At 61.1% G+C, this 26,630-nt stretch overlaps 1 protein-coding gene across 2 annotated transcripts; it reads right to left on the bottom strand.

Moving 5' to 3' along the window:
- Positions 1–53: 53 nt before the first annotated feature.
- On the bottom strand, positions 54–26,588 carry TECR (trans-2,3-enoyl-CoA reductase). Of its 2 annotated transcripts, XM_004442577.2 has the most exons (13): positions 26,456–26,588; positions 3,188–3,238; positions 2,503–2,554; positions 2,128–2,172; positions 1,931–2,034; positions 1,741–1,856; positions 1,558–1,663; positions 1,359–1,431; positions 1,054–1,097; positions 925–982; positions 756–844; positions 359–404; positions 54–284 (listed from the first exon to the last, which is right to left on the bottom strand). In XM_004442577.2, the coding sequence occupies exons 1-13, from the start codon at positions 26,468–26,470 to the stop codon at positions 157–159; spliced, it is 927 nt and encodes a 308-aa protein (XP_004442634.1). In that variant the 5' UTR covers positions 26,471–26,588; the 3' UTR covers positions 54–156. The 2 variants fall into 2 exon arrangements, with proteins under 2 accessions (XP_004442634.1, XP_004442633.3); XM_004442576.3 differs by lacking the exon at positions 26,456–26,588 and having other exon boundaries at positions 3,188–3,382.
- Between the last annotated feature and the right edge of the window lie 42 nt (positions 26,589–26,630).

Below are 26,630 nucleotides of genomic sequence, written 5' to 3' on the forward strand. Positions count from 1 at the left end.
TCTTCCTGCGGTCGCTGGTCCCCACACCCCCGAAAGGACACGCGGAGCCTGAGTCCAGTCCCGAAGGGCGGGCAGGGTTTATTGCAGACGCTGCGGGCGGGGCCCCGCTCCTCCCCCACGACGACGGCTCGGGGACGGGGACGGGGACCAGAGCGCTCAGAGCAGGAAGGGGATGATGGGCATGCGCAGCGGCGGGTAGTCGCGGAACTCCTTCAGGTAGCTGCAGTGCTTGCCCTTGGCCCAGATGGTCATCTGCGTGAAGCCCACCAGGGAGAAGAGGGCCACTGTGGGGCAGAGCGGGTGTCAGGGGGCCGCGCAGCCAGCCGGGCAGGGCGTCGGGGGCGGGCAGCCAGCTCACCTGGGAGACACTGGGTCATGATAGCAAAGCCGATCCAGGACCCCACCTGCGGGCAGAGCGCGGGTGAGGGCGGGTGGGCGGCGCCCCTGTTCCCGAGGCCCCGCCCACCCCTGGGCCGCCTCCCCCAACCCTTACTTTCCTTGTGGGGGTGGGAAAAGGCCAGTGCTAGAGGGACCTCGAGTAAGGGGGTCCGTGATGAAGCTGTCCCTCGGCCGCCAACAGCCGTAAGCCGAGCCTGACGCCCCCCAACCCCCAGGGAGCTGCAGACGCTGCATCGCCAGATCCTCCAAGGTCAGAGCGCGAAAGCAGCAGCGGAGCCAGGTGCCCGACCAGAGGCGGGCTCTCCGCAGGGGACCCCGGGGCCGGCGGGGGCGCGGAAGGGCGGCCAGACCCTCACCTCGTAGGTGTAGTTGGGGCAGGACACCAGCAGGAAGAGCCACGTGAAGGGGTTCTTGGTGGGGTAGGGGATCTTCCTGGTCTTGGACCCTGGCGGGCAGGATGCGAGGGGTGAGACCCCCCCAGCGCGGCCTGCCCAGCCCGACCCCCCAGCCCACCAGGCCACTCACCAGCTGGCCGCAGGTCGCGCAGGGCCATGTGGATGGAGAAGTTGCCAAGTTGGCAGATCTGTCGGAGGAGCAGCGTCAGCCGGGAGCCCCCAGACGCCCCCCACCCGTCATCTGGCCCAGCCCGCTTACCACAAAGATGGCGAGCGCTAGTTTAACCTGCTGAGCTCCATAGGCTGAAGGGGAAGCACAGGGGAGGGGAGGCCCGTGAGGGAGAGGCCGTGGTGGGGAGGGGAGGCCCGTGAGGGAGAGGCCGTGGTGGGGAGGGGAGGCCCGTGAGGGAGAGGCCGTGGTGAGGCCCGGAGGAGAGGCCGTGGTGGGGAGGGAGGCCCGTGAGGGAGAGGCCGTGGTGGGGAGGGGAGGCCCGTGAGGGAGAGGCCGTGGTGGGGAAGGGAGGCCCGCGGGGGCGGGGGTGAGCGGGGTCGGAGGCCACTTACTGGGGGGCGTGTAGAGAGGGTGGTTGATGTAATAGGCCATCCAGGCGGCGAAGCCCCAGTAGTAAGTGCAGTTCTGAAAGGGAACAGGGCCAGGTGGAGGCCTGAGGTCCAGCGGAGGGCCCGCGGGTGCGCGGGGTTGGGGGGGCGTGTCTGGGGTCCAACAGAGGGCCGCGGGGGGCGGGGGCGGGCGGGCGCTCACCTTGAAGATGTTGCGCAAGGGCATGGTGCCGTGGGAGAAGCGGTGCACGAAGAGCGTCTCCAACAGGCGCTTGACGTAGTGGAATGAGTGGCAGATGCAGGCCAGGCTGTAGGGGGAGCCGGCTCAGCGGGGAGGTCCAGCAGGCCCCCCGCCGCCGCCGCCCTCCCGCCCGGCCCCACTCACTGCACCACCGTGTGCCTGCTGGACGTGAAGTCGTATCTGTGGCCGTAGATGAAGGGCACCCGGAAGTAGAAGAGCAGGTAGATGAAAAGGGGCCCCGCGTACTCTGTCAGGAAGACCTGGGGGCAGGGGAGCAGGGAGTTACCCTGATGTGGCTGATGGCAGAGGAGGCCAGGGCAGGGGTGGGACTCACCGTCACCCAGCTGATCTGGGCCCCCAGGTCCCGGAAGTAAAGTGTGGCCGTGGTGCCCACAGGCAGCTTCTGCAGGACATCCTCGTCCTTCAGGGACTTGCCCTCTGTGGAGAGGCAGGCCAGGGCTCAGGGGCGTCCAGGCCTCCGCCCACTGCCCCCGGGGGGCCCAGCGGCGGCGGAGGGACAGCTGTACTCACTGGGGTCCAGGCGGAGGGACTGGCGGGCAGGGTACCACTGCGGATCTGCGGGGAGAGCGGAGCATCACCGTGCACAGCCTGGCGGGGCCCAGGGACCCCCAGCTGCTCCCGGCCCCTCAGAAGACAAGGCCTGTGAGGCCTGTGTGGCTCCCGGACACAGCCGAGACGAGCAGGGCAAAGGCAGGTGCTGCCCTTCCCAAAGCCCAGCAAGGGCATTCCTGCCGATGGCCACATGGTGGCACCCGTCCCAGGGAAGCCGGGCCACACTGGGGCCATCTCTGCAGGCCCTGGGCAAGAGGCGGGCAGGACCGGTTCCACCCAGAGGCCCCTGCTCAGAGAGGTCGCAGGAGGCAGTGGGCTGGGCCCTGGACTTACGGCTCTTGGTGAAAAGGTTCTTGATCTCAGCAATGGTGGCCTGGGGCTCCACCTGGGGGAAGCACAGGCCACAGGGACCTCAGCCCTGGGGGGAGTCCACACCAGGATCCAGGATCCCTCCTGGGGGGCATGGACTGGGGTCAGGGCAGCTGCTACAGGAGGGGGGTGTGGGGGTCCAGGCCCCCACCTGCATGGCAGAGAGGAGCAGCAAGGCCCATGCCAGAATGGGACAGCCGTGGGCCCGAGGGCCTGGTTTTACCAGGCAGCCAGGACACCCCGCCTGGCTGGGAGACGGTTTGAGCACGGGAAGCAGGACCTGCATCTCTGCCTCTCCCCTCCACCCACAGCTGCCCCAGAGTAAAGGCCCTCTGTCCAGGCCAGGCCTCCCCTGGGACGGAACAAGCCCCTTCCCCTGGCCTGGCCTCGGCAGGGGCAGGTCTCAAGACGCCTCCTCCTTCCCAGGCCCCGAGGAAGCCAGCTCCCGGCCACACCCAGGGCCAGGACTGCCCACTCTACCCTGGGGGCCGACTGGCTGGGCAGGCCCAGGGACAGTACCCCTCATGCACCCCGAGAGGCAGGGGTGGGGCGTCATAACCCAGGGTGGAGGGACTCCCCTCTCCCTTGGGGCCAGGAGCCCCAGCAAGAGTGGGTCCCGGGCCCAGCGCAGCCAGCGCCACGGTCCCACCTTGTCCAGGAAGCACAGCTTCTCTCGCGTCTTCGCATCCAGAATCTCCACCTCGAAGAAGAGAACAGCCTTTTTAGGCTTCTTGGCCGCCTTAGGGGGCGTGGGCCGGGGGAGGCCATTGACGCCGGGGCCGAGGCCCTGGCTGGCCTCCCGGGCCACCAAGCTCATGCTCAGATCCATGCCACCCCGCTCTGCCGGCCGTGGCCAGCGCCCCAGCTGCCGGCCGTCAGCCCCCACCACGGACCGCCCCACGCGAGCGGCTCTGGGCCGGGCTGGCGCAATCAAATTCTGCCGCGGTGCTGGAAAAAAGCCCGCGCCTGCCCTGGCACTCTGCAGATGTAACTCGAGTGGCCCAGCAGCCATGGCCCGACTAAATATAAAACTGCCCCAGACTGAGCCCCAGGACCATACACAGACCACTGGGGGGGCCTGGGGGCAGCCCCCCAGGGCTGGGTGGCCCTGAAAGTGAGGCTTTCCAGTGGACACGGCCCCCAACAGCCCCGGGGACAGGGAGATGCCCAGAGATGGGGGTGAAGGCACCTCCCAGTCCCGCTGCCCAGGGGTGGGGGCCCAATGCCAGGAGGAGGGTGAGCTGGTGAGTGTCCAGCTCAGGCCCGCAGAGCTCACTGGGCTTGGAGAAATCCCAGCTATTCTGAGAACCCGTGAGATAGAGCATCCGTTTCCCCTCCTGAGCTGTAAAAGCCACTCGGGATTACTTTCCTCGTGCATTTGTGTTTCCAGGGAGGTGACAGATTCCGGAGTTGCTGGTGCACAGAGACTCTAAGTGTGGAAAGGCTCGGGAACCCGCAAGTTTCCAGCAGACACGCCCGCCTTAGCTGGTGAGGCCTCGGCAACTTGCTCCCGACCTCCCTCTCCACCCATTTCTCACCCACGCCTTGCTCCAGGCCACCTTCAGGGCCATCCTCCCGAGTGTCAGCCCAACACAGCACCCTCATCCAGGCCCTGAGCTCCTCAAAGCCCAGAGCACACAGCCTGGGCCTCCCTGCACCTCCTGGGTCCACGGGCCAGGCCAGCGCCGGGCCCTGAGAGAGGAGCCTGCCCAGCCTCTCTACCTGAGCACCCAGGCAGGGGCCAGACAGTGGGGGTGCAGAGGGGCAGTGCTGGGAGGGAGGGAGCCCCCAAGCAGGTCAGAGGAGGGGCGTGGGCGGATCACAGCAGGCCCGAGTGCCCCGTGCAGGCCTTGGCCTGGATCCTATCAGACACGGGGCTGTGGCAGGCAAGGCTGGGTCTAACCCCAAGCTAGCCTCTGGCCGGCAGGTACTGAGGACGCTCCCCACGCCCAGAGCCCCTGGGGGGCCCTCGGTCAGCGGCAGCATGGGGAGGAGGAGCAGGACACGAAAACCAGGGCTGGGCCCACCAGGGCTCTCTGAGCGCAGGCCCACTTCCCCGGCGCCCAGAGCCCCCCGAAGGGAAGGGCTCCCCTCACACACGCCCAGGGACAGTGGGAGAGGAGGGGGTGCTGGGAGCACAGGGGGGCTCCCCGAAGCCAGCCTCGCCACGCAGTCACTTCTCTCTGAGCCTCAGCCAGGGACAGTGCGGGGAGGCGTGTGACCCCGGGGCAGTCGGGTTCCGTGAGACAGTGCGAGTGAGGCACCGGCGTGGTGCCTGACAGGTGCAAGTGCCCCAAGGCCTCGGGCCCTGAGGACGGGCTGAGGAGGCCGTGGCGCTGCGACAAAGCGCAGGGCAGGGCCGGGGGCAGACCCTCACCCTCCCGCTGGGGCCAGTCTCTGCTGCGCCCGCCCCACATTCGTGAACGGGAGGGCAAGACACGGCCCGGCACCTGAGAAGTCCTAGCCGACGCTGCCCACTGTTACCGGCGAGAGAGCGTCCACCGCCAGCTGTGGGCCCTGCCCGGCCATGTGGCCTGGGAGGCAGGCAACTGAACCCTCCGAGCCACAGGGATGACAAAGCCAAACGAGGAGCCAGAAAGGGAGAGCTGGCCATACTGCCCGGAGTTCTGGCCACACCAAGAGGACTCGTGGGAGGGGGAGGGACACACGAGGAATGTGCCAGGAAGGGCTGGGACAGCAGGTCCCAGGCGGGCACAGGGCCTGCCACGTGGCTGCAGGTATAGTAATAGTTCCTGGGTCCCCTCGGGCAGCGCCCACGCCCTCGGAGCCCACGGGCCCGCAGGAGGACAGCACCAGCCGACCAGGAGAGCCGGCCCCCGAGTTCCTGCTGAACCACTCAGCAGCTTAAAATACAACCAGCCCCTCTCCGCGGTGGCCAGCTGCGGGGGGGCTGAAACCCTACCCTCTGCCCTGCCGGGACACCGCACCAGAGGCCAGAGGAGAGCAGCGCCGTCGGGGGCCCCGACCAGCCGCTGGGAGAGGACTCAGGGCGGCAGGAGGGCAGCCGGGAGAGGGGCCCTGCACCCAGGCCCGCCCGAGGCCGGAGGAGAGAGAGGAGAGGAGCGGAGCGGCCGGCGCCCTCCCAGAGGTAAGCCTGCCCTCGGGGTGGGGGTGCCCCAGCTCAGGGCTGCCGAGGGAGAATGGGTCCTCACTTCCATTTCCTGCCCCCAAATCCCCCAAACCCCAGAGATGTCTGAAAGGCCTATGGGGAGTACCCAGGTCTCTCCATATGATTTTTGCAATTCCCTGTGCCTCTATAATTATTTCAAAATAAAAAGTTAAGTGAAAGATACGTGAGGCGGGGACAGAAAATTACGCTAGGTGAAAGAAGCCAGACACGTATTTATGTGAAATGTCCAGAAAAGGTAAATCCAGAGAGACAGAAAGCAAATGGGTGGTTGCCAGGGGCTGGGGGTGGGAGAGTGTGGCTAACGAGGACCTGGTCTTCTTTTGGGGTGATGGAATGTTCTGGAACTAGACAGAGGTGGTGGTGGCACAACACTGTGAATGTACCACATGCTGCTGAGCTATTCACTTTTAAAGGGTTAATTTTACATCATGTGAATTTCACATCAATAAGTTGTTTTAAATGGGGGTCTAATAAACAGGCCCCAATCATCCATTAAAAAAAAGTCCCAGGGCAGGGAGCTGCAGAGGTCCCTCCCCCACCCCCACAACTGAGGGACTAACGTGGGGGACCCCGTGTGTGCTCCCCAGTCTTCAGTCCCTGGGGTTCCCCTCCACTGCACCCTCCCTGCCCGCTGTCACCCCACGCCCTGTGCTTGCCGCGCACGCGCCCTCAGGGCCCAGGACGGAGGTGCAGCGGCTGCTGAGCTGGGCCCCAGGCAGGGCCCTGAGCACACAAGGGCGGCGGCAGCCCCAGCCGCCGAGGGAAGGAGCAGGGACAGCCCTCCTGCCCCCTGGAGGGAAGGGCTGGGAGCGATCTGTTCAACCGCCGCATGAAGTGGGGCCTGTAGGGTCGCTGGCCAGAGGTCCTGCAGGCAGGGGTGTGGCGCTGCAGCCTCAGGCACAGGGGACACAGAGGACGAGGACAAGGCGGTGCCTCTGCGATGGGAGGGTTCTCACCCAGAGGCCCGGGTTCGGGCCCAGCCAGCTGCAGCTCGTGGCAGCACGAGGTCAGGGCGGGAAGGGGGGACTGGGGCGGGCCCACAGCCCACCCTGCAGGAGGGGCGGGGTCAGGCTGCAGCGGTCCCCAGCCCCGGGGAGCACCCGGAGCCACTGCCGAGCGGGGCCCAGGTCTTCGCTGTCTCCGTGGAAGCACAGATGCTGCAGACGGAGGGAGCGGCAGCAGGACAGGGCGCCCTCGTTCTAGCACCTGCTCCGAGCAGCGCCGGTGCCCAGAGCCCCAGGGAGGCGAGGCTCCCGGGACAGTCCCTATCCAGCAGACGAGAAAGCCAGAGCGGTTATGCAACCGCAGGAGACACTCAGGGCCTTTGCACATGCTGCTCCCGCTGCCTAGACCGCTCTCCCCAGACCCCACAGGCCCCTCCCACACCTCCTCCAGCCTTCGGATGACCCCTCAGCGGCCCTTCCCGACCATCGACTTACACAGTGCCTCTCACTGGACGTCACTCCCAAGGGGGGACTGGCCTGTTCTCAGTCGTTTCTGGCCCCCAGAACAGAGCCTGGCCAGGAGCCGTGCTCGGTGGACGCCTGCGAGAGGCACATGGGCCGGCCCCCTCAGCCCCTCCCTGGCTCCCCTTCCCCACACTCGGGAGCCACCAGGGCAGTCCCTGTCACAGGCCGGGGCCTCACCCCAGGGAAGCCTCTGTGAGGCCCGCAGACACGCCCGCCCGGCTCCGGTGACCCCATGAGGCCAGGACTCGCGCTGCCAGGCCTCCTCCCAGGCTCTGGGGCACTGCTCACTGAGGAACGGTCCGTGACTGAGCCGGCGCCGGCTCTGGTGAAGCTCGCTGCCCTTCTTCAGCAGCAATCCCAACACAGAGGGGCTCCCCGCGGCCGGGCCCTCACAGGTGGTGCCACAGGGCAGCGGCTCCCTCACGAATAGGCCTCCAGGGCCTCCTCAGCTGTGCTCACACTCCCCAGGCTCTGAGGTCAAAAAGACTCACCTACTTCCTAGCTGTGTGGCCCTGGACAAGTTACCCAAGCTCTCTGAGCCTCCATTTCCTCCTCTACAGAGTGGGCTGCCCCACCTGCCATCTCACAGGGTTACCGTAAGATTTACAGAGATGACAATAACAACAGCCCCAAAAAGTTCATAAAGGTGCCCAGCCTGGAACAAATCTTACAAAGAATAAATATTACGAGACCCATACTAGCAAAACAACACTGGCAGACGCGCAGGGGGCCAGGCCCCTTCTCCCAAACCATGACTGTGACCATGAGGGCGCAACCACAGGACGCCAAGGTCAGAGAGGTGACAGTGCTGCCCCACCCAGCTGCTGACAGGGAGCCCGAACCCTAACAATAGCAGGACACGTGCGGGCGGCAGCCACGGCCACTCCAACTCCCCAGCGCCAGGCCACCATGCTCTCCACTGCCCCCTCGTGGCCTCGGACGGCACTCCCCCCCTGGAGGGCTCAGGCTCCGCCAGTCCCAAGGCGCTTGTGAGCAGACCGCCCTGTGCAGGATGGGGCCAGCATGGGACCAAGAGAAGGACACTAACTCCAGCTCTGCGCTCACCAGCCAGGAGGCCTATCCATCCATCTTCCATTCCTTCATCCACCCACCCACCCACCCACCCCGCCTCCCTGCCTCCTGGCACCCAGCACTGCAGTGAGCAGAACTGAGCCCTGCCTTCCCAGGTCTGTGCTCCAGTCTGTGCGCTGGGGGCAAGGGGGGCGAGCAGACAACCCCACACATTCTGTCACCAAGAGCTGTGGAGAAAAACAGAGGGGGAGGGTCAGGGGTGGGAGGATGGCCATTCTAGACAGCATGGCCAGGGAAGGCCTCCCTGAGGAAGGAGCTCCTGAGCCAAGGCTGTGAGAAGTGAGAACCAACCGTGCACACATCTGGGGGAAAGCATCCCAGGCGGAGGAACGGCAAGTGCAAAGGCCCTGAGGCTGGACCCACTGCACCTGGCGTTTGCGGAGCAGGACGGAGGCCAGTGTGGCCAGAACAGAGTGAGCGAGGGGAAGAGTGGGAGGCCGTGAAGACGGAGAGTGATGGAGGCCGGTCAGGCAGGGCCTCGTGGCCATGGGGAAGACTCTGGCTTTCCCTCTGGGCGAGGCGGGAGCCACCGAGGGCTCCTGAGCGGAGGAGGATGTGACCTGACAGGTGTTCGAGGGCGCCCTCTGGGAACTGGGGAGCAGGGTGGAGGCGATGATGGGGCGAGAGCAGGGCAGCAGCATGGAGGGGTGGCCTGTGAAGTGGCAGCGACGGAAGCTGCTGGTGGTCTGCACGTGGCGGGGGACGAGCGGGGGTCTGAGGTCTGGCCCGAGGGAGGGAGGGCCCGAGGAGGGCGGCACGGGCTGGAACAGCTGAGTCTGCACCTGCCGCTCAGGAGCCCCAGGCGGGCCGGCACACAGGCGCAGGCACCAAGGCCCACAAGGCCGCCTGAGACTCAGTTTCCCCACCTTTACAAACACGACCAGCCCAGTGCTCCCCAGGCCTCTCCTGTCCGTGAACAAGACTCTGGCCTCAAGGTGGGGTCCACATCCCAGGGCCCCTCGGGACAGGGGGCAGGCACAGGCCAGAGGTCACCCTGGATTCCAGGCCACCCTCGTCACCTCCTGCTTCTGCACCCACAACTTCCGTGAGTCCTCAGACAGGACCTGCCCGACGGGGACGGGGAGAATGGCAGGCCCGGAACTGCAGCAGCTTCCCCGACGCCGCTCCTCATCCTCTCCTTCCATCCCCACGGCTGGGGGAGCAGAGCCACGAGCTCCATTCCACAGAGGGGGCAGCCGAGTTCAAGGGGAGGGGGCACTCAGGTCACGCAGCAGGAAACGCCCGAGCCCAGACGCCCTGTCGCACGTGTTCAAGGGAAGCCATCCCCCCACACAGGCCTCGGGGGCCGCACCCCTGGCCAGTGCACGCTCTGCAGAGGCCCCCACGCAGAGATGGCGCAGGGCAGCCACCCTGCCTCCAGCAGGCTCTCCGGGACCCACGGGGGCCTGCCTGCCAGGAAAGGGCCCTTCCGCAGGGCCGCCTCGTGCTGGGCGGCTGGGGCCTGTGGGGAGTGTGCACCCCGTGGGCCCCCAGAGCTGGGGCATGGGGCACTGCAGACCTGCTGTGGGTGCCAGCCCTGCTCAGGGCAACCCAGGACTCTAGGCAAAGATGCAAAGGGCCCCACAGGTCCTTCGGCCGGCGGCCCGGGCACTCGTGGCCCCACAGCTCCCCCTGGGGGCAGAAGGGCAGGGCCCCAGAGGACGGAGGCCCAGCCCTGAGCAGTGTGCGTGGCGGCACACCCTCCAGGTGCAGAGGCTTCAGCGCACTCACCCGCACTCCTCGGCTCAGCACCTTCAGGTCCTTCCCCTCCACTTTCCAGAAACATCACAGTCACACTGCTCACGCCAGGGCGGCCGAGAAGTCTCTGGGTCAGCTGCCAGGAAGCCAGCACAGGCTGCACCTGCTCGGCCAGAAATACCTCCTTCCCCCGCGGCCTTGGCTCGTGACCCCGTTTCTCCGCGGTGCCCAGGGCAGTTGTGCCAGCCTCCCCGAGGTGCGACAGTAGGGACGAACGGCACCCAGGCTGGGAGGGGCTGAGAGACGATGACCACCCTCCCAGGCCCCAACCAGCCAGCTCCTGCCTCCCACCCCACTGGCCAGATGCGAGGTGCCAGGGTCTGAGCGCCAATGTCCCTAGGTTTTGGGATCCGGGGCCAGAAGCAGGCGCGGCCCCGTGCAGCCCGGCAGCATCCAACCTTGGAGGACATTCTTTGGGTGCTCGGGGGCCCAGGGTTGGTCACTGCGACCACGGAAGGCCCAAGAGGAAGGGGACGCTGGGTCTCGGCCAGATCTCTGAGCCGCAGCTCCCCGGGCCACTGCAGGCTGCCCCCTCCGGCCTCCAGGGCGCTGACCTGCCCAGGGCAGCGTGCCGGGCCTATGCCCTGTGGGCTGCAGCCCGCGCCGAGGCCAGGCGGTGCTAAGCCCCCTGCATGACTCACGGGCCTGCACGATGAGCGCCGTGACAGCTCGGTAGGAACCGGGGGCTCCAGAGCCCGGGCCTCACCCGCCCGCGGCCTGGAGCCAGGAGTGCCGGAGCCGCGCTGACTGGCCCACTGGGGCCCCAAACCGGCTCGCTGCCCGCATGCAACACCGCCTCTGCTCCGAGCAGGGCTGAGTGCTAACAGAGAAAACAAAGGGGGAGCCCGGCCCCGTCGTCCTTGCTGACACCCCAACTTCAAAACATGGGTCTCGGAAGGTCTGGACCGTGCAGAACGGGTCACCTCCCGGGGCGTGTCCCAGGGGAGCCCGAGGGCTGGGCCTGATCCTTTCCCGGCTGCAGCCTCCCTTGGCCCGAGGACCCCCTGGGCCCACCCAGCCTGGCCCAGCCCAGGTTCCTCCTGCTGCCCGCACAGGGGCCCAGGCAGGGGCAGCAGCTGTCACAACGCTTCCTGCATGTTTCCTTGTCGCACGCTAAGGCCACCAACGGCCTGGAAATGCAGTGCCACGGGGGGAGGGGGTCCCCAACACCGAGGGGGGCAGTCAGCCCAGCCTTCCCTGCCTGCGCCCTGGCTTCTCCATCGGTGAACGGATGTTCCTAGGAGGACCTGACGAGTGATTCCTGTGGCCCCCTTGGCCAAGGGCCCCACCCAGTGGTCCTGCACCAGCCAGCCTATGAGCCTCACTGAAGATCCCGGGCCTGAACCGCCCAGACGGGACAGCTTCCGAAGCTCCCAGGGGCCGGATGGAGGCGGCCCCCCAACCTGGGTGCCCTCCTCACACAGGCCCCTGCCCTTTGGAGGAAGCCGGGAGCCCTTACTGCGACTGACCGGCCCCCAGACCCGCCCAGTGGGGCCTCAGCCACCCCCCTGGGCCACTCCCCGCCCCCCCCCGGGGGTGTGAGCACCCAGCCTTCACCACTCACACTGACCAGTCAGACTGGCCCTGCTACCCTACTCTCCAACGAGGAGGCCGCAGGCGGAGACCTGGGACACAGGTCGCCAGCCCAAGGACACAGGAGCCACAGGTGCCAGAGGTGGGCCCCACCTGTTTCTGTACCTAGAACTGAGTGCTCTTCCTCCAGCGCTGGCCCTGGCACTCGCCGTCAACTCGCCGGGCCCCAGACCCTCGGGGATGGCTTGGATCTGCACCCCTGCACCCCCAGCCAGGTGAAGTTGGTAATCACGCTGGTCTCCGCATCTCTGGGCAGGAAGGCGCTGTCGGGCCGGGAAGCTGGGGGAGGCAGGAGCTGGGAGCCCGGCAGACGTGTGCTGAGGGAGCAGCAGGAGCTCCCCGGGCCAGGCGAGTGCAGCTGGTGGGTCAGGCCCCCACCCCCCGGGGGCTCAGCGTGTGGAACAGCCTGGTCGGATCCAAGTGGCCGGCCTTAGACACACAACAGCACCGACCGCCTCCCGCATGCTCCATGTGCAGACATGGAGGCGCACCACAACACGACTTATCTCCTCACAATTCCTCCCCTTTGGCAGACAGGAAAACTGAGGCTCGCCCATTCACTGCACACACGCTGACTCAACACCCACCGCGTGCCGGGCACTGTAAGGGCTCTGCAGACTCAGCTGGGGGAGGACAGACAGAAGTCCTGCCCACATGGGTCTGACATGTTAGCCGGGCAACAGAGACAGTAAAGTAAACAGTCACACAGAACATAAAGCAAAGCAGGAAAAGGGGACAGGGAGTGGCAGGTGAAGGGGGGCTGGCCGTTTACAGAAAGGCCTCCCCAAGGGGACGCTGAGCCAGCTCTGAAGGCGGTGAAGGAAAGAGCAGTTCAGAGATCTGGGAGAGCATCCAGGCAGGGGAATGGTCTGTGCAAAGGCCCTGGGGTGCAGCATGCTTGGGGTGCTAGAGCAACAGAGCGAGGGAGGGAGTGAGCGAGGGGGAGAGGGAGGAGGGGAGGGCAGGGAGGGATGGGTTGTGCAAGGTCTCTGGGCCAGGTGAGGACTGTGGCTTCACTCCAAGTGAGGTGGGAGCCGTGGAGGGTTCTGGGCAGAGCAGGAACACGACTAGACTTGGGTTCTTAAAGAATCCCTCTGGACTGCAGGGATAAGGCGGGAAGCAGGAAGCCCAATAAGAGGCTATGGGAATAATTCCGTCAAGATAAAAGACGGCTCAGACCAAGGGGCGGGTGAACTACAGCCCACAGGCCCATTCTGGTCCACCGCCTGGCTCTGGACAAGCCGAGATGGGTTGTACATTTTTAACTGGTTGAAAAGAAATCAGAAGCCACTTCATGACACGTGGAAGTTACGTGAAATTCAGGTTCCAACACCCAGACATGGAGCTGCGAGGGAGCACGGCCGGGCTCGCTCCAGTGCAGAGGCGCGAGGCGCCGCAGGGGCTGTGCGGCCCGCAAAGCCTACCACACTCACCAGCCGGCCCCGCCCCGGGGAAGCCTGCGAGCCCCAGCAGGCGCTGACGAGAAGCGGTCACTTCCCAGGGGCATGCTGAAGGCAAGGCTACGGATCTGCGCATGTCAGATATGGGCGTGAGAGGAAGGGCCGAGCCGGAGCTCGGGCCTCAGTGACCGGGAGGGACAGGCAGGCCGGGGGAGCCAGGGCTCAGGTGAGAACGCATGAAGTTTGAAATGCCCATTACACACCCCGTAGAAATCCAGCTCACCAAGAAACACCACTCTTCCCAGCCCCTCCCTGCCCAAAATCAGACGGAAACATCTAGAAACAAGCAAACTCAGTGCCCTTCATGGATCCCCACCCCCGACATTTTTAAGTTGACATCTAATATTTTTTACTGAGGCTTGAGTAGTTGCAAAAGATGTCACCTCTGGCCTACTGTCGGTGTTGCAAATCTTATATAAACATTCACAGGGCTCTATTAAATCTAGCCATAGAGTCTAAGTACTTGAGTAATTTGATACCCACCAATATCCCTTTAAGAAAAAAAACTAGAAACAAGTTCTTTAACATTTGCTCCTTTTTTGCCTTGAAGTTGAACTCTGTTCCCGTTCTCCCCCCACCACAGAATGTTATCCTAATACATGTTTGTGATCGAACATTATTATCGGGCATCCTATTCTCCTGATCACATTGGAATTTTTTTTTTTTTCTTTGGTGAGGAAGATTGTTCCTGGGCTAACATCCGTGCCCATCTTCCTCTACTTTATATGGGATGTCTGCCACAGCATGGCTTGATGAGCGGGGCATAGGTCCGAGCCCAGGATCCGAACCCGCGAACCCCGGGCCGCTGAAGCAGAGCGCGAACTTCACCACCACGCCACTGGGTTGGCCCCTAGAATTTAATTTTTCAAAAACATTTCTATGCAAAATAAATAAGTAAATAAGTAACACACAAAATAAAAAAACAAACAACATTTCCACGACCTAGGGCTCTGAATACAAAGAGAACAATCCCTCAGGGTGAGGTGTCATTACCACGTCAGCACAACCCACATCATGAACGTGAACCGGAAGTTGTGGCCGCAGCACACGTGGACCGACCGAACGTCAGCCATCAGCAGGAGTTATGCCGCGGCCTCTCAACTGATGAAGGCCCTTTCTTCCCAATTACGTCTCCAAAGGGACCATTTCTTACTGCTAGAAGGAGACAGGGCTTTAATGCTAACATTTGTCCTCCTCTTTTTTAATGTAAACGCTGAGAAGGTATGTTCACATAAATAAGCAGAAGAGAATGACCAGCTCTAAGAACTCCTGAGTTCTGTGCCCAGAAAGTCTCGTAGTGACTAGTATGGAAACGTCTGTGAGATGGCCCAGCTGACCAGCCCGGAGGCCCTCCACTGTTTTCCTGAGAGCAGAGACCTGTGACCCAGTCCCGGGGACTGGCCTCGCTCACCCTCTCACCCCACACAGGTCCCCAAGAGCCAGTGGCCTGGCGGGCATTACCCGCTCAGGGGGGAGATCCAGGTCCCACCTCCCAGTCCCCTCAGCCCTGAGGCCGCCTGTGCCCCAGGGACCTGCGAGGCCCAGAGGAGGTCCGGCAAGGCCATCGAACCTTCTAGTAGGTAAGAGTGAGCCAGTGGGCTCTGCCCAAGGGTGGCTGCGGCCGCCTCCTACATACTGATCTCATCCCCTGTGCCCCATGGGGACGGCGGGCCCGGCCCTGTGCCCCAAGGCCCGGGCCCAAGCAGAGCAAGGAGGTGCCCGCTCCGCTCGCAGAGACCTGCAAAGGGCTCAGCCACGCACAGCCTCCAAAAGTCAGTTCTGCTGACTCAGAGCTCCCGTTCTCCACTCGCTTGGCCGGCGCTTACTGAGCCCTCGAGGTGCCGGCCATGCTCGGGGCTCGGGCACCCACAGAAAGGCCCACGTGTGCCAGCAGCATGCTGGGCCGTGTTCCACGTGCTGGGGTACAACGGTGAGCACGGCCCGGGGAGGCTGCGCCCCGCCCAAACCCACTCCTGCACCAGGGAACGCAGGCAAAGCGTCTCGCGAGCCATGACGAGCCGGGACCCGAGGGCAGGTTGTGGCAGGCACCGTGAAGAAAGCAGGGCGGGGAGCCCAGGGGCCACAGGAGGGTCAAGGAAGGCCTTTCTAAGAAGTGCAGTTTGAGCCAAGCGAGAGCCCGCAGGAGGCGCCCTGGGTGAGTGCAAAGGCCCTGAGGCGGCACAGAGCTGGGCAGGGCTCAGGAACACGGAGGCTGCAGCAGAGCGGACTGGAGGGAGAGGAGCTGAGGAACAGGCTGCAGCGGAGGCCACGACAAGCGCTTGGGAAGTTGCTGGAACGCCACAACCTGCTCTGGTCTAGAGAGGGCTCCCCCCACTGCTGGGCAAGCCCGGAAGCTGAGACAGCAGTGTGGGTCTCAGAAAGAACCCAGGCCAGAGACCCCAGAGGCTGGGACTCAGGCACAGAGCAGGCAAGTGGTGAAAAAGACACCCTGCTTCCTGGACCCTGAGACACCACTGCTTCCAAACAAGGCGCCGAATCGGGGGTGGGGGGAGGCCAGACTACACGTGTCAAATAAGATACACCTATCAATCGTAAGATGCAGCCCAGCTTAAGGAACGGGAGAACACAGAGGGGAAAACTGCATCTCACGATGAAAAGAGTAGACAAGTAACAAGTGAAAGAGGATCTGGGCGGAGGAGCACAGGCTCTGGAATGTTCAACAGGCCCAGCCGAGAATATGAAAAGGAAGTGCCAGGCTCTGGCCGTGGACAGAGGGTCCAGGATGATGCCCCCGGCTGTCTTCCCAAGTGCAGTGCCCCCTGCGGGCAGCTCTATCGCCGAGGCCCCCAGCCCAGAGGTCTCTGCTGGCTCCGCACCGCCCCTCAGGGTCAGAGGGTGAAATGAAGCCAGAGGAGGTGAACCCGGGAGTCTGGACAGGGCCGTCCTTGCTGCATTTTCTCCCAATGCTGCGTGTTCCCAGGCGCAGCGGGGAGACTGGAAATGCTGCCTCCACTGAGGCCCAGGGAGCCAGCAGGAGGCCTCAGATTGCGCCTGGAGGACAGGGCAGGAAGTATTCCTGGGGCCTCCCACAGGATCGCCATCTCATCCTTACAGAAAACTCAGAGTTCAGGTAACTTTGGGTCAAAAACAGGAAAAAGAAAAAAAGAATGGCCGAAGTACCCAAAGACAGGCTCTGAGCAGCATAACAGCGGAAGAGCCCAGCGATGGCTGTGCAGCCCGCAGCGTGCAGGCGTCCCCCTTCCCCCCCCACCCCTCCCCCTCCCCTCCTCCTCCTCCCCCTCCTCCTCCCCCCCCACCCCCTCCTCCCCACCTCCTCCTCCCCACCTCCTCTCCACTCCCCGAGCTGTTTGGGCAGCATGCACAGTCGGGCTAATGACCTGAGCCCGCCCTGTGCCTCCTCTGCGTGTGTGGGTCCCAGATGGACACGCACACAGCCCCTCTCCCACAGTATCTACTGAGCCCCGCCTCGGCCGGGGGACAGGGGACAGCGAGGGGCTCACACACAAACACGCTATCGGCAGGCGCGAAGTGCTGTGCGGAGAACTGACAGAGAGGTGACAGGGTGACAAGCGCAGCCTGGGTGGGTCAGAGGGAGCCTCTCGGAGGAGGTGACACTCGAGCTGAGACCTGAATGACGGATGCCCAGATGGGAGAGCTGAGCCACCTCTCCCGAAAGCCTCCCATCACTGGTGTTAGACAGGGGTTCCGGTCCACCCCGGTCCAGCCCGGAGACTGTGCCGGACTGTCCTCTCGGGGGGCAAACAGTACTCAACAACGTGCTGTTGCAGACTGTGCGCCCCCCGAGAATTCTGATGGACTCTCCTCCCCACAAAGAGAGGCGCTCCCCGCCCACCTCCTAAGAAGCATGAGCGGCAGCTCCCCCGACCCTTCTCCCTCCCAGGCAGACCCTTGAGGGGTCCTGGGAAACGGCTTCTCCTCACAAGACTGCAGGCTCCAACCGTGAGCCCTCCAGCTCAGCCGGCCCCCCCCCCCCCCCCGATGCTCCACAAAGCCCCAGGGCCAGTGTCAGACCGCCCTCCCCACCGCCCCACCCTGAGGACAGGCGGCCTTCCCACAGGCCCCACCACACGACCGGCATGGCCCTGGCCAGTGCTCCCTGCGCCGCTTCCAAGGGGACATGAGACTTCAGAGGGAGCCGGGAGCCAGCACGCACCCTGCCGTCTCCAGGGCTCACTGAACGGCCCGTGGGCTCCCTCACGTAAGAGCCTGGCTCGAGCAGGGACAGGGGCAGGGCTGTGCCAGCCTGCCGGCCACCTCCAGCTACTGAGAGGCCCTGGTGCCTCGGAGGGCGGGAACGGCGCCCGGCCCACCTCTACTGAACCACAGGACCGGGGGCGGTCAGCCCCAACCACCACCCACAGCCCACTTGTCAGTAATGAGAAACAGCTACCCTGCGTGTTTACGGAACACACAACACGACGCACAACGTGAGGGCCCCCAAGGACTGGCCCCCCAAGGACTTAAAAATAAACCGCCCTTGATAAAACTAGACCATTGGGGGTGAGTACGATGCAGTCTATACAGAAACTGATATATACTAACGTGCAGCTGAAATTACACAATGTTATATGACCTCAGTATGACCTCGGTAAAATAATTAAATTAAAAAAATAAAAATAGGGGCCGGCCTCATGGCCGAGTGGTCTAAGCTCCGTACATTCCACTTCGGGATTCATGGGTTCAGATCCCAGGCGCAGACCTACACCACTCGTCGGTGGCCATGCTATGGTGGCATCCCACATACAAAAGAGAGGAAGATTGGCACGGATGTTAGCTCAGGGCCAATCTTCCTCAGCAAAAAAAAAAAAAAAAAGGAAAATTGACAGCGGATGGTAGCTCATGACCAATCTCCCTCACCTAAAAAGTAAAAATAAATAAATAAATAAAAATAAAAGGTATCTGACCTTCAAAAAAATAAAGAATAAAAAACTGCCCTCTGAAAGTTATACTTTTAGGTAAAATCAACAGAAAAGGGACTTTCCTCCCCATCCAGATAAAGGCCCCTGGTGTCTGGGCGGTTACAAAGCCCTGGCCAGCTGGCCTGTCTCTGACGTGCGACACCCAGAAGCTGCCCTCCAGGGTGGGCACCTGCGGCCCCTCCCCTCCCTGGAAACCTCCTCCTCAGGCCTCAGCCAGACGGAAAGCCCCAGGGCAGAGGCTGGTGTGTTGGTCCCACTCTTCCTGGTGTGTGACAGGTGTAGAGAAAACCACGCTGGGATGAAGGAACACTGAGTGAGCGGTGACCTGGAAGGCAGACAAGCGGAGCCCGGGCAGGAGAACACGCAGACCGGTCGGCAGAACCTGCTGGCAACCTCAAGCGTGGCGGGCCCAGGAGGAGGAGCGGGAGCACGGGGAACAGGCCAGCCGTGCTGCCAAGGGCTGTAAGAAGCGGCGTGGCTCGGTCAGGACCACGAAGGACGGGCCCCTCAGCCCGACGCATGAGCCCCTGGACTCAGGCAGGACCCTGCCCCAGGCCCACACTCGCCCTCTGCTCCCCGTGAGCCCGGCCACAGGGGAAGGGGCACGCATCCGTCCAGGCATCCACTCAACAAGGAGACGCCGGCCGGATGCCAGGGGAGCCCTGGGGACAGGACAGAGTCCCTGCCCTAGGAGCTCACCATCTGACCAGGTGGCAAGACCGGCAGGTCCCCAGACGAAAAGGCAGCCACAGCCTGAGCCAGGCCAGGAGACGGACAGCGTGGGGGCCATAATCCAGACAGGACGGTCAAGGAGGGCCTCTGCGTGAGCTGAAGCTGCGCTCTCAGTAACAAGGGACCAGGCGTGGGAGGAACAGAGAGAACTGCACATGCTCAGGGCAGGACCGTGGCTGTAGGGGTCCGAGGGGATGAGACGGGAGAGTTGAGAGTGGGGAAAGCAGGGACAGAGGACGAGGAGAAGCCCGAGGGCGGGCTTTGAGCCTCGAGGGCTAAGATCCTCCCACGTGCACAGGAGACCCTCCGGCCGCTGCTGGGCAGGGAACGTGGCCGGGAGGGGCAAGAACAGAAGTGGGCACTCCTGAGTGAGAGGCTGTGAGGGGCAGGAGATGAGCATGCCCACCGTGAGCACCCGCTTCCTAGATGATGCTTTGTCACAAGAAGTTAAAAAGTGGGTTCTGAGTGTGCTGTGACTTCCCCGAAGGTCTTCCCGTAGAGAAGGAAAGAGCAGATCATCTGCATGTGACTTCCGTGTGTGTGACATTGTATGAAACCGACCCCTGGCATCTGGGCCTCTCCCTCCATCCTCTGGGCACATCACATGGCACGCCTCCATCTCCAGGAGCCTGCCGGGCCTGTTCACTGACAAGTCGTGACGTGTGCAAAAGGGGCCACATGCAGAAAGCACCTCAGCCGGCTTCATGGATGCGGATCCATCCTGTCTGCCCGGTGACTTGTCCTTGTCACCTCATGCTGCTTCGTATGTAGCTTGACTTCGGGCCAGGAAGTGCGCTGGGCACTTCACCCTCCCTGGCGGCACTCCAAGACAGGGTCCTCATCCTGGCTCCGTGGGGGAGGATGCTGCCACTCCTGCAGATTAGGTGACCGTCCCAAGGGCAGCCCTGGTGGCCTCCAGAGGCCTCGTCACTCTCGACCACACGCTTCATTCCTGCCTCAGTTTCCACAACCACCTGGCCACCCACAGCGAAGCCCACTTTGGGTCTAGGAGAATCTGGGCTCTCCACTCACTCGCTGTGTGACCACAGGCACGTACGTCACTTCTTTTCTGTGCCCAAGTCTCCCCATCTGTCGAACAGAATAAGAGCACCTCCTGCACAGGTTAACTGTGAGCATTAAACGAGTTAACAGAGGAAAAGCACTGAGAGGAAGCACTGCATCAGTACTGGCTGTATTGTTATTGTTATCATTGTGCTGCTCTGCTGTCCGAAGGTCGTAAAACACTCTCAGCTGCCACAGTCAGTGTCAAGAAAAGGGTGCTGAGACTGGGCCTGAACTCCACCAAGAGCCCCAGCCCAGTCCTTCTCACCAGCCAAGCAGACAGGGACCGCACAGGGACTCCCAACCACGCTCGGGTTACCCGAGGTGCCCGTCCCTCTGACGCCCGGCGCCCACCTGGCTGGCCGCCCTCCACCTTCTCCCCCAGGAACCAGCTGCTCAAGAGCTCTGCTGGGCTCAGGGCACACCCCCTCCATCCCTCCACTGCGGACAGTGCCGTCCCAGCAGCGGGCCCACCACCGGGCTCCTCCTCCCACCCGCTCCCTCCGCCTGGACAAGCAAGCCAGCAGAAGGGGCTCCGCGTCAGCGGCTGCTGCCTGGCCGGGAGCGGAGTGCATCCCACCCATTCGCTGCTCCTCTACTGCCACCAGAGCGAGAACGCCTGGAGCGACAACCCTGCGAGGGAGGGACGTTACCCCCCGCGGTGTGCCGGCGAACGTGCAACAAGGGGCTGGGAAGGGGGCGGGGCCTGACTGGCGTCTGCAGCTTTCCAGGGTGTAAATACCGCGCCAGGGCGATTCGAAGCTGTCAACCTGACGTCCCTGAACGCAGAGGTGGGAAGTTTGAGCAATCAGAGCCAATGCAAGCCAGCCCTGGCACAGCCCTGACCCCGTTTTATGGACGAGAAAACTGCTGGAGGTTACAGAATTTGCCCACAGGCAGCACACTTGGTACAGGGCAGCTGAGGATCTGCACCCAGCTCTGATCCAAAGCCTGCGGGCTGGGCTGTCTTCCCAGGCAGGAGACGCCCAACCCAAAGGGACAGGCTGTGTGGCCCTGGGGAAGGCCCTCCTCTCTGGGCCTCAGGCCCCTCCTGTGCAGAGTGCAGAAGTCACAGCAGAAGAGTCCCAGAGCTCACCCAGCCCCGGGGTGCTGAGAGTCTGAGGACCACAGCAAAGGAGCGGCTGACGTACAGAGCTACACCACCACGGGACAGGGGGAGGGACCCACCAGGAGAATGCGCCTGCTCGGAGCAAGAAGGCCGCAGGGAGAGCCTGAGAAGCCCGCGGGCTCCCAGCCCGAGGCCTCCCAACACAGGCAAGCTCGCCATGCCGTGCACCTCCCCAGGCCCAATCTCTCTCACCTCCACAACTCCGAGGGGCGGCCATCCCATTTCAGGGCAGAGGGAGACCATCTGCCAGAGGGAGACCACGGGCCCACACGACGCCCCCACCCTCCTTCCCAGGACTCCATGTCCTCGGAACAGCACGGCTCCACCACCAGCCGCCTCGGGGCAGCATCAGCAGGGCATCGTGGGCAGGGACAGAAACTGGGGACAGGCACCCAGGGCCCAAGGCCCAGCTCCACTGCTTCCCGGCTCTGTGACCCTGAGCAACTTAATTTACTTCTCTGAGCCTCAGTTTCCCTATCTGTAAAGAAGTAATACTCGTGCCCACCTGCTCAGGTGCTCAGGGGACCCACTAGCTGGCAGCCGCCAGCATCACCGTTGTCACACTGTTGTGACTCTGGCTCCCGTCTCCACCACAATGCGACCTTGGCCCAGTGCGTCCACCCTTCTGAGCCTTGGGTTCTTATCCACAAAACGGGGGAGACAAATAGTACCCATCTCTCAGGCTCTGTGGAAGGACACAGTACGTGTGAACCGTCCCTGCTGATTACTATCCAGCAGCAAAAATAGAGCCCAGGAAAGGGGATTACAACCCGGGTCCCAGCCTGTCTGCAAATGCAACATCAGTCCCAGAAGCATTTTCTGTTCCATGCAGGGGCAGAGGGCGTGCGAGTGAAGAGGGCAGGCAGTCCCCATTTCAGAACACAACACCTGGGCCGGCCCCGTGGCTTAGCGGTTAAGTGCTCGCGCTCCGCTACTGGCAGCCCCGGTTCGGAACTCAGGCGCACACCGACGCACCACTTCTCCAGCCATGCTGAGGCTGCGTCCCACATACAGCAACTAGAAGGATGTGCAGCTATGACATACAACTATCTACTGGGGCTTTGGGGGGGGTAATAAATAAATAAAATCTTTTTTTTTTTTTTTAAAGATTTTATTTATTCAGTTTTTTCCCCCCAAAGCCCCAGTAGATAGTTGTATGTCATAGGTTCACATCCTTCTAGTTGCTGTACGTGGGACTCGGCCTCGCGTTGGACGGAGAAGTGGTGCCTCGGGGCGCTCCCGGGATCCGAACCCGGGCCACCAGCATCAGAGCGCACGCACTTAACCGCTAAGCCACGGAGCCGGCCCAAATAAAATCTTTAAAAAAAAAAAAAAAAGAACACAACACCTGCCTGCAAATGCGCACCAGGCAGAGACCCACACGTTACAACACGGCTCAACGCCAGCAGCAGCCTCATCACCACTCACCTTCTATCTCAAAAGGACACGGATTCAGAAGAAAGCACAGGAAACAGGACACCTGGAATCCCACCTCCCAGGTTCAACACAGATTCACATTTTACTCTGTATCAGATTCCTTTTTTTTTAATCAGACAGACACAGCTAAAGCCTTCCCCACCGCTTTTCCTCCCCTCCTTCTCTCCCCGACCGGCGCTTCCACTAACTACCGTGTACTTCCCACCCACTTCTCACCTCTCATTACCAGCGATCCTGTAATTCAGTACACATCCATAAACAGGGCATGTAAGTCTCATTTGGTACGTTTTTTAAATTTACAAAATCTTTTGCAACTTGCTTTTTTCCACGCAACATGATGTTTGGAGATTTATTAGAGAGCTGGGTAAATCAAACTAGATGTATTTTTTTATATAATGGAATTGAGCACAACAGTTCAAATGAACCAGCCAGAGCTCCGTGGAGCCCTCCCCTTTTATGCAGACCCCTTGAGGAAGCATTTCCAGGGACTTCATAACATTCTTTAATACCGGCCTTTGATGTCACAATTAAATGGACTTCGCTCCAAAGAGCAGCCGCAGCTCCTTGGTTAGGTAACCTGCCCTGGATCCCACAATGAGTCGGTGGCAGGGCCAGGACTCAGCCCAGGCCTGTCCAAAGCCCACACACCTGTGACACCACGACATGTGAATCTTTCTCCTTTTTTTTTTTTTTTTTTTTTGGTGAGGAAGATTGTCGCTGAGCTAACGTCTGTGCCAGTCTTCCTCTACTTTATATATGGGACGCCACCACAGCATGGCTTGATGAGCGGTTCACAAGTTCCCGCCCGGGATCCAAATCTGCAAACCCTGCATCGCCGAGGCGGAGCGCACGAACTTAACCACTATGCCACCGGGCCGGGCCCCACTTTTTCCTTAATTTTCACCTTCCTACCCAGTTTTCTGGCTGTAAACAACTGCCTCTTGACCAGAACTCTACTTCCAGAACTTTCACATCCTTATTACTGCAGGGGAAGCTGAGGCAAGAACTTGCCTGTGGCAAGGACCGTGCTGCTCTAGGACTGCTCCCAAGCAGGCACAGTATAGCTACCGCTTGGGAGGAAGATCCTACATGAAGGCAGCGGGGACCCCAGAGGATGAGGCTCCTCGCCTCCAGGGATGTGGCTGCAGGAAACGCGCGGGGACCTGGGCTCAAGGAGGCGAGAGGGACCAGCCTTCCCAGGAACTAACAGGCTCCTTGACAAGACGCAGCAGCTGTTCTCTAGTCGCCAGAGGGATCTTTACTTTGACCTCTCATCTGCAGTGGCAAAAACAGCAAAAAGAAAAAAAGTCCCGGAGCCTAGGACAAGCAGGCTAAGCAGTTCTCTCACAGACCCTGCTCCAACCCCAAGACAATCTGAGGCCTGCCCCATCCTTCCAAGAGCCAGCTTCCACTAAGGCCCGAGAGTGGCCTGATTCATCTCAGTTAGGCCACTCAAAGGATACTTTTTCCTCTCAGATCACAGAGAGGAGATGGGCAGTGACAGCAAATTGTTATCGAAACAGCAACAAAGCCCCCTCAGGCTGGAAACCTACCCGCCAGAACATGAGACATCATGTTCTACTGGTCTACTCATTTACTCGCTGTGTGACCCTGAGTGAGCCCTGCACCTTTCTGAACATCACTGCCATCGCTTGTACATCGCACTTCGTAATCTCCGAGGTCCCGTGGAGCTACAGAAGCTAATCTCTCAGAAGACTAGGTGTCACTTGGGGGTGAAAGGACAGACTTAGTCTCAATAGAAACATATTCTTTGATGTGGATAATTGAAATCTTTTCTCAAACCATTTGTTAAACGGGAGTGAAAGCATTTCTGCTATTTTTTGCATGTTTTTTTCTTTTTTTTTTTTTTTTTGGTGAGGAAGATTGGCCCTGAGCTAACATCTGTTGCAATCTTCCTCTTTTTGCTCGAGGAAGATTGTCACTGAGCTAACATCCGTGCCCACCTTCTTCTATTTTCTACATGGGATGCCACCACAGCATGGCCTGATGAGCGATGTGTATGTCCACGCCCAGGATCAGAACCTGCGAACCCCGGGCCACCCAAGCAGAGTGCACGAACTTAACCACTATGCCACCAGGGGGACCCCAGCATTTCTGCTATTTTTATTGATCTGCAACAAACACTTGTAGTAAAACTAATCTGCCTGCTGTGCAAGCTGGGCTGGGAGACAACTGCTCCTCTCAGACAGAAACTCTGTCGCCGTCACCTCAGTGGGTACTTGGCAAATGTTAGCAGAGAAGGATAACAGAGAACACAGCAAAATAATTTAATTTTTTTCCGCAAGTTCACTTTGAATAGTGAGTCTGAAGCGCCTCCTTCCTCCTGGGAGGGAAAAGGTTTGCTAGGGTACAGCATGTCCTCCAGTGCAAGCCACGGGCCTTGGGCTGTGGCAGCTTCTGGAACAAAAGCACACACCCCAAGGATCCTCAGTGGCCTAATTTCTCCGACTGCTAACCCGCAAAACTAAACTAATCGCATTTTGCAAAATGCCATGTGGGTCTTCCATCCTGCATCTTTCAAACTGGATGTGGCTTTTTCTCCAGGGTTACACAGAGGGTTTGAGGGAAAACTCTATTAGAAGACCTTTATCCTATAATCACAAAGGTGAATGGAGCATGAGAGATTACTGACACCTACCTCCTCACTCTTGGGCCCACATCAAAAATGACTGAAGACTTCTGGGTAAAAGGCTTCAAAAGATTCTGGGTAAATTAGCAAAAATAATAATAATAAAGGGAGCAGAAGTAGTGGTATTCGACTTGTGAATACAAAGAAATCTCTCCTTTCACTTACAGGAGGTACCTAATGTAGTCCAATTCATAGAGACAGAAAGTTGAATGGTGGTTGCAGGGGCTGGGCAGAGAGGGGAAGGGGGGTTAGTGTTTAATGGGGACAGAGTTTGAGTTTGGCAAGATGGGAAAAAAAAAATGAGTCCTGGAAACGGATGGTGGTGATGGTTGCACAACAATGTGAATGTACTCAATGCCACTGAACTGTACACTTACAAATGGTTAAGATGGTAAATTTTATGTGTATTTTACCACAATTTTAAAAATTGGGGGAGGAAAAAAAAAACAAAGCAAGAAATCTCTCAACCTGCTCATTTTCCTTTGGGGACCAGCCTGGCATAGTGGCTAGCAACTCAGACTCAGGAGTCCTGCGTTTCTCTCTGTCCTGCATTTACTAGCTGGGGCCTTTGGACAAGTCACTTTATATCTCTGAGACTGTTTCTTCATCTACAAAAACAAGAATAATAATAATAACAGTCTCCTACCTCCTAGCGCTGTGAGGATAAGAGAACAAGGTAACAGAACCTCACCAGCACAAGAGCAAGCACTCACTAAATTATTATTATGAACTTTAGTAAATTAGTGTATTATTTAATGTTACTTAAAAGCCAGCAATAATTAAAAGATAGTTAAGTAATTAATATTATATTCTCAGCTAGGTCGCCATGCGCATCAGACGACTTCGTTTTAAGGGAGAAAGAAGCCCCACGCAGGAGTCAGAAGACGGGCTCCACGAGGCGCCGTGGGCTCGAGGCTTCTCCTCGGTGACACGCAGGTTGACTGAGACGCTCTCTTAGATTCCCAGAAAGCAAGCGCAGCTCTGCTCGACGGGAGTCAGCCCCGAAGCTGCGCATCCCTCGCCGCCTAAGCTTCTCGGGGACGCCCCGGGCGAGGGAAGGGGTCCAAAGGCCGTGCCAGAGGGCTGACTCCGAAGCCCCTTCCTAGGAGCGAGGCGGCGGCAGGGTGCCAGGTTTGTGCAAGATACCCTCGCTCCTCCCCTGCCGAAGTGTGCAGCCCTATGGGGGAGCTGCAAAAACCTGCAAGCTTCCCCGGTCCTGCAGAGACCCCAAGAAAAGGAACCCCCAAAGCAGCCTGTGTTGCAAAATTATAAATACCTGCCCGGCACAGGCGCACTGCGATTTACGAGTGGCCCCAGGGCACAACGCGCGCCCACTGCGTCTGCGCCGTCCGACTCTTCCCTTCGGGGCACGCGACAAGAAAGGCGGGTCCCGCGGTTCCGCGAAGAAGGAAAAAGAATGGGTCTGCGGCGGCCGCGCGGTTCCCGTTTCCTCGTTTCTTACCTCGTAGTGCTTCATGGCGCCGTCTCACGGCGGCTACCGCTACTCCTGCCGCTGCTGCCTACCCGCGCGACACGGCACCAGGCCTCACGAGCTCGCGACCGGCGAGCCTACCCTCGGCTCCGCGCCGGCGCCGCCCCTCCCTGTTGCGCGCGCCCCGACGGCCAATCAGCGCCGG

This window comes from Ceratotherium simum, chromosome 39 (assembly GCF_057802395.1).
Source record: "Ceratotherium simum simum isolate JZ-2026a chromosome 39, ASM5780239v1, whole genome shotgun sequence".
Classification (NCBI taxonomy): Eukaryota; Metazoa; Chordata; class Mammalia; order Perissodactyla; family Rhinocerotidae; genus Ceratotherium; species Ceratotherium simum.

Coding starts and splice junctions, on each gene's coding strand:
- TECR (XM_004442576.3), bottom strand. CDS start 3,367: ATGGATCTGAGCATGAGCTTGGTGGCCCGGGAGGCCAGCCAGGGCCTC. Junction 1,098..1,358: donor CCCTCTCTACACGCCCCCCA/GTAAGTGGCCTC, acceptor CTTCCCCTTCAG/CCTATGGAGCTCAGCAGGTT. Junction 983..1,053: donor TAGCGCTCGCCATCTTTGTG/GTAAGCGGGCTG, acceptor CTCCTCCGACAG/ATCTGCCAACTTGGCAACTT.